The sequence below is a fragment of the Lodderomyces elongisporus genome, chromosome 1 (genome assembly GCF_030384665.1).
Source record: "Lodderomyces elongisporus chromosome 1, complete sequence".
Taxonomy (NCBI): Eukaryota; Fungi; Ascomycota; class Pichiomycetes; order Serinales; family Debaryomycetaceae; genus Lodderomyces; species Lodderomyces elongisporus.
The window spans coordinates 2,467,869-2,475,161 of NC_083673.1; the positions used below are offsets into that span (position 1 = coordinate 2,467,869).

The 7,293-nt window shown below is 37.5% G+C and overlaps 2 protein-coding genes across 2 annotated transcripts; both read right to left on the minus strand. All coding sequences in view use genetic code 12, as the record gives it.

Moving 5' to 3' along the window:
* Positions 1-1,646: 1,646 nt before the first annotated feature.
* On the minus strand, positions 1,647-2,387 carry PVL30_000882 (uncharacterized protein; the record flags this gene model as incomplete). The annotated part of the gene is made up of 1 exon (XM_001528346.1): positions 1,647-2,387. The coding sequence occupies one exon, from the start codon at positions 2,385-2,387 to the stop codon at positions 1,647-1,649; it is 741 nt and encodes a 246-aa protein (XP_001528396.1).
* A 3,052-nt stretch (positions 2,388-5,439) lies between these two features.
* CAT1 (catalase A) lies at positions 5,440-6,897 on the minus strand (the record flags this gene model as incomplete). Its single annotated transcript, XM_001528347.1, has 1 exon — positions 5,440-6,897. One exon carries the CDS (start codon positions 6,895-6,897, stop codon positions 5,440-5,442), a length of 1,458 nt encoding a protein of 485 aa, XP_001528397.1.
* Positions 6,898-7,293: the final 396 nt, after the last annotated feature.

Sequence of the window (7,293 nt, forward strand, 5' to 3'; positions counted from 1 at the left end):
CCTTGACCAAGAACCTCCATCACTTCATCATTAGCAGCTTTGACAGGCCTAGGTTCATCAAAGGGAATATAGTCATGTAAAAGATCTTGACTCTTAACCATAGTGACTGATGCTCCCGTATCTATAATAAACAAATCTCTGTTTGTAGCAACTCTATTGGCATACATGACTGTGTTGGCTTTTGAAAATTCTGTAGAACCAGAATTATTATTTGTACCCCAATTATCAGACTGTTTAGAGTATATCACTTTCTTCTTGTCCGTGTCAGAAGTTGATTGTCTCTTTGGGTAAGACTCTAGTGTTTTCTTGATGAGTCTTACCATGTGTTCTTCAACATCAGGAATAGCACTAAGTCGTCTGGGTGATGAACATTGCTTATAGTTATGACCGAGTCCAAAACAATTAAAGCATTGCCATCCCCAGATATGCAGTGTCCCCTGCTGGCCCTCTGACAGAGCTCTTCCTTTAGATCCGTGCGTGGCAAGAGCAACAGTCTTGACATCTAGATCAGGAAAAATTCTGATTGTCTTTGTGAGCTCTTTCTCCGAGATGATTGGATTTTGAGCTTTAAAGTGTTGCTCAAAGCTGGTGGAAGTTTGGTGAATCCAGATGAAATGTTTTAAACAAGCACGTTCCGATTCATTTGTTTTTTTTTGTGAGGAACTTCCAGATGTTGTTAAAATACAGCATCTTTTTCTCAAACTTAACACTGTTGCTCAAAATTTTATCATAAAGATCGGTAATATATTGAATCTGTTCATGTATTTGCAATACTCCATATTGGTCTTTAATATATAGATAAGCAGCTTTCCCAATGAGAGACTTATCTCTAACTTCTTCCAAAATGTCATTACTAACTGTAATGACCACTAAATGATCAACCATACTCTCAAAAGTGGAATTTCTTCCAGGAACCTCTCCTGCATGAGTTGTGTCATCAAGCACAAAGGCTTTGAATTCGGGCGGTGCGAGACCAGCATATGAAAGAAAACTAATATTCCATAGTTTATAATTAGATGAATCTTTCAATTTACTCATCTCTGATACCGTTACGTTAGCGAAGCAAGCGAGTGGGCTCATAACCTGTTGAGAGGTAATATTACGAGCATGTGTTAATTCATTGGTGACAGTAGTTTCAGGAGCCTCACGTTCCATTTCACTACTCATTGTTTGTATTATTAAAGTCTGTTTTATCTAAATATAATAGTTGTTGTTAATTGTTAATTGTTAATTGTTTTGTCTGTAAATTCTTGGTTGTTAAACTTCTTTAAACTGTAAACTGTAAACTGCAATCATAAGAAGATATTTCTATCTCCTTATATAGTTGAATGATTCCTCAATTCAACACATTAAATATTATTACTCTTACCCCACAACTCAACTTGTGGGGTTACAACATCAAGTTACCTTATGATGTATTTGTTGGGTCACAACTTATTATTATTATAGTTACCCCACAATTAATTGTTGGGTAACTAAAATAGTCTTGGCACTCACACATCCTTACTTAGTAATGATATGCTCGTCACTTTGATTATTTTGTTTCAGTAATTAACTTCAACAAAAACCGCAAGGAACTATATATATATGTATAAATACATGTAGATCAATCAAAAACAAATAGCTTCAAGAGTATTCTTTATACCCTAAAACAAACTGAAAACAAAAGAAGATCCAATAAGACCAACAATTGCAACTGATTTTTTCCAGTTGAGTGGCTCTGCATTGATGGCAGCACCCGAGCTAGATCCGCTTGAAGTTGCGGACTCTGTAGACGATGTAGTTGAAGAAGCACTTTCCGATCTGGAACCCGAACTTGTTGAAGATGATGTCGTTGTTCTTGCTGCTGCGCCAGAACCAGAACTGGAACCGCTTGATTGTGATGATGATGATGATGATGATGATGGCGACGACAAAGAGTCTGTTTCATTCGAACCATCCGTTTCGGTAGCATCGTTGTTATTCTCGGCTGTCTCTGTTTCGCTTCCGCCTTCTGTTTCTGCACCAGCTTCTGATTCCCCTGTTTCTGCAACCTCGGTTCCTGTGGCAGTAACTGGACTAGTGCTGACTACTACGCCTCCACCGCCAGTAAGCGAGTCAAGTCTGCTACCTCCCTTATCGGTAACAGCTGAGAATTCACTCACAACACCACGTGTCACTGTACTGAAAACACCATCAGCATTTGAAGTAACAATTTCAAAAGCCTGGGCACCGCCAGAAGTGAATGAGTCAAAATGCACCACAGCACCGCTAGTAGCCTGGTGCCATACACCTTGTGCATCAGATGTGATTGTAACAAAGACACCTTCGCCCTTCGAGGCGACTGTGTTTGCAACCCCTACGGCTGCAGACACAATACTGTTGATTCCATTAAAAATATCAGCCATGTTTGAACCCTATTGTGTATACTTGTGAATAGAGTGAATAGAAGATTGGTAGTGAAATGAGTTGTTTTGTTAACAAAATTTGCAACTCTTTAAAAAAACAATAAAAATAGAAGGACGAAGAACAAGTCTAGAGTTGGGCTGAGATCTGGATATATATATATATATATATATATATTTGTGTGTATGTGTGTGTCACATTTGTCATAGTTGGCGGAGTAACATTGCTATAAATAACAACAGTGTGGAAACCTTGTACGTCTTGTATGTCTTGTATGTCTGGCGTGGCTTGCGTGTCTTGCTTGCGTTGAGAAAAGAACATTGCCCAAGCCAACTAATGGTCACATCTTTTTTGTAGTATTCACCGTTTGTTCGTGTCACAGTATACATACATACATACATGCATATTAAAAACAATTTGAGTTACTATGTTTTATATATATGTGGACGGTATAGCCTCTACTACTAATTAGCTCATCGTGCATGAAAGCCCAAATGTAGCCGAAGTTTCTTTTATTTTCTCCGCTGTGTTTTTTTTTTATTGATTTTTTTTTTTCAAACCGAAGTTCAACATAAACTCGATATTGTTTACTTTTCGAATTACACATTGACCAGCATATAAAAAGACAATAAAGGTCTCGGTTATAAAGACTCCATTTGTGTATAAGCAAATGAAGAAGTAAATACTGGACTCAGATTTGGCGTTAATTCTAATAAAGTCCCATATTCTTTCTTCTTATTTTTTTTTTTCTTTCTTTTTTTGCATTTATTTACTTTAGCTTCCACTTTTGGGTCTGAACAGGTGAGCATCCAATTTTTTTTACCCCTAATCTACGAGTTCTACCAACATTCATATGTGACCTACTCCTCTCTTCTTTTTTTTTGGCCTCTTCTTTTTTTCTTAATTCTTCTTCATTGGAGGCAGCAATCTTACCAGAAAGGCTGATCTTTTGCAGCTTGTCAAAATTTGCACCGTCAAGAACAGTAAAAAAAAAAAAAAAAAACTTGGCACGCCCTCATAAACACACTCACGTGCCAATTGCACTTGAAAACAAGTGTTTGGAATCACGGAATCATAGACCTACAAAATATAGACTATGGATTATCTACTTTAAGTTTCCTTTTGTTTTTTGATCCTAAATTTCTATATATATTTTTTTGAGAAATAGACGGACAAACGTAAACAAAGCTGAACAAATAAAACAAACATTATATGTGAGCACTACATTCCTCGACGCGGTGATCTATTTTTGGCTCTCTCTCGCTCTCGCTCCCTCTCTCTTTCTCTCTTTCTCTTCCCCTTTTTCGATTTATTCATTGCTAACCAACAATATGGTTGTGGATCCCCTCTATTTTTAAATAATAATAATTCGGATCAAACGGAAGAGCTGTTCTGGCAAAGAGTTTCGCGTTGGAGAAAGCATGGCTTAGCATATCAACTGTTTACATTTCTCCTTTTTCCCTTGCAGAAGTGGAGAGAGAGAGGGATAGAGAGACAGGGAGGACGAAGAAAAAAAATTTGAGTTGAGAGTGGGTATGGAAAGGAATAAAATAAAAATGGGCGATAGTTTCTGGAAAAAGATTCAGGATCAGCTGCACGACTAGAGAAAACCGCAATGAGCATTAACCCTTTCATTATTCCTCTTCGTCTTCCTCGTCCTCATCCTCATTTTCTTCTTCTTTACATTCATTCTTCCTTTTCCTTTCGGTTTGTCCGTATATTTTTTCAAATGTCTATTTACCTTATTGCCTTCTTTTTTTTTTTCTAACCTTTGGCCTTGAGTAAGTAATGACGCTATTATTCATAGTATTTTGTGTCCAATTTTAATTGCGGCTCAACCACTGAAGAATTTGTTGAAAACATCGTTCTCTCTCTACGCCTACACTTCTCTCTCCTCTTCGGTAATCCCGCCCCCCTTCCCCCTACACACACACACACACACACACACAGAGCACAACACCGTCCTCTACTTCTTCCCTTGTTTGCTTTATCTGTTTAGCATAACACAAAAAAAATAAAAAACTCTCAGCCCAACTTTGATATTTAATCTCTCCTTTAGCTTTTCATATTCTGTCTTTTCTGCCTCGACTTGCCTTATTTCTCAATTTTCCGCGCGCCCGCGCGCCCATCAAAACCCACTTCGCCCACTAGACCCAACTCCGCTTTTTAGCGCAAAAAAAACAAAAAGAAAAAATCAAATTTCCCTATTAGGAAACCCGATGCGCCTATCAAAATTTATCCTTATCAATATCCTACAAACAAAAAAAAATTATAGGAATGTTTTTGATATGTATATATATATATATATATATACACTTAAATTTCTTATTGACACCCACTTCAAACTTTTAAATATCATCAATCGCAGTCATAACCCATCCATACATTTTATTCCAATCTACTCTTTACTTCTCCACAGTTTTCGTTTCTCATCATCTAACACCACCCTCCTACCATATTACCCGTGTCTCAAAGCTGTACTACATTTCTGTAAAGGAAAGAGAAAACAAAAATTACAAAAATTACAAAAATTACAAAGAAATAAAAAAGAAAAATGAACCAAAATAGCTGCTCTTCTACATTGCAAGCAAAACAGAGTCAAGCAGGTGTTACAGCTCCTGTTGCTACTGCTCAAGCAAAAGAAAAGTCATGCTGTGGTGCAAACTGTAAATGTGGGTCGCTGTGCACTTGTTCCACTTGTAATACCACCAAACTTTAACTGCTGCCCAAATTACATAAAAAATAAAAGTGAAAATAAGAATAAGTAAAAATAAAAAGAAAAATCAACATTCTGTGGCAAAGTATATAAGTCTATATAGCAAGTAATTAAACACATTTTCAATGGCTACGCAAAACAATTTTCTATTCAGAAGTCATACTTTGAAATTATTTTATGTTTTAATTAAAATTACCTCTTTATTTGTTAATTTTTTTTCTGATAAAATATATATACCAACCTACTTAAAGCAATCATGTAGAAAAACCTACTGCTGTGCATGTAAGGTAAAGGAAAGAAAAAAGAAAAGAAACTAAATAGACAAAAAAAACGAAAATTTACTTTCTTGGACTCAATTCCAAAACCTCCTTCTTGATCATCTTCTCCAAGTCAGAGTTAACCTTGCCAAAGTAAGCAAAGACCTTGTCTTGGATACGAGCATCGGCACTAGCAACGTGCACAGCAACATTGTGAGCCAAGTGCTCTTGTTGATTAGGATACCTAGCAAGAACTTCCCAGAATGCTTGTGATTGTTTGAAATCTTCTGGAGTAGCCTTCCAGTGGAATGGAGTAGCTGCACCTTCCCAAACTTCTTGGTCTTCTTGAATCGAGTAGGATCTGAAATTGATTGGCTTGTCTGATGCCAAATAGTTTGGATGAGAACCCAAGTTACCGTTAACAGTCATTGCACCATCACGCATGTGTGGGTTAAAGACACGGCCAGTGACTGGACAATTGACTGGGATTTGGGTATAGTTTGGTCCCAATCTATATCTTTGGGTATCAGTGTATGAAAACAATCTTGATTGCAAGACTGGGTCAGCTGATGGCTCCATGTATGGAACAGTGTTTGCTGGTGAAAATGCAGCTTGTTCAACTTCAGCAAAGTAATTCTTTGGGTTTTCATTCAAAGTCAATTTACCAAATCTTCTCAATGGGTAATCCTTGTGTGGCCAAACCTTGGTCAAGTCAAACACAGAGAATGGGGCCTTCTTGGCTTGCTCCTCAGTCATGGTTTGAACATACAAGGTCCAGCTTGGGTAGTTACCAGCAGCAATGTTCTTAAACAAATCCTCTTGAGCAAAGTCAGGGTTAGATCCAGCTAATTGACCAGCTTCCTCATTGGTTAATGATTTACGACCTTGGTCAGCAATCATGTGCACTTGGACATAACGCCACTCGCCCTTCTTGTTGGACCACTTATAAGTGTGTCCCGAGTAACCATTCATTTCTCTGTATGAAGCTGGAGTACCTCTGTCTGAGAACAAAATCATAACTTGGTGTATCGACTCTTCATTTGAAGTTAAATAGTCCCAAAACATGTTTGCATCCTTCAAGTGAGTTTCTGGGTTTCTCTTTTGGGTGTGGATAAAGTGTGGAAACTTGGATGGGTCTCTAATGAAAAAGACTGGAGTATTGTTGTAAACAAAGTCCAAGTTACCCTCCTCAGTGTAAAACTTGGTTGAAAATCCTCTTGGGTCTCTTGCAGAGTCAGCAGAACCAGATTCACCACCAACGGTTGAGAATCTAGTCACAGTTCTAGTCTTTTTACCCACAGTGTCCAAAAATGCAGAGGAACAAAGGTCAGTGATATCGTCAGTCACTTCAAAGACACCATAAGCACCTGAACCTTTAGCATGAACAACTCTTTCAGGAATTCTTTCTCTGTCAAAATGTGCCAATGAGTCAATCAAATTGACATCTTGCATCAACAATGGACCGTGTTTACCAATTCTTTGAGTGGCAAAAGGCTCTGGGATTGGAGCACCATTGGAGTTTGTGTATGTTGGAGCCATCTTGAGTATTAGTATATAAAGGGGGGGTAATATATATGTGTACGTGTGTGTTCTACTCTTGTTTCTGATTTAATGTATATTTTTATTACTTCAAGTGGAATAAAAAAAAAAATACAACAAATATATGTAATGAAGAATGGATTGAATCTGACTGGCTAAAGGATAAAAAAAAAATAGTTGTTGGAAAGAAAAGAAAGGGAAAATTGGGAGGTACTTATACTTGCTACAGAGAACACAAAAGGTGGGGAAATTTTTATTTGTCCTTTACTCTTCCTCGCTACTCTGTTCTCTACCCCTCTCTCTGTCTCTGTCTATGTCTGTATCTCTGTCATTCTCTCTTTCCCCCCGTGTGAATATTTTATAATAGTATTGTGCTACATTGTGATTACTAACGCA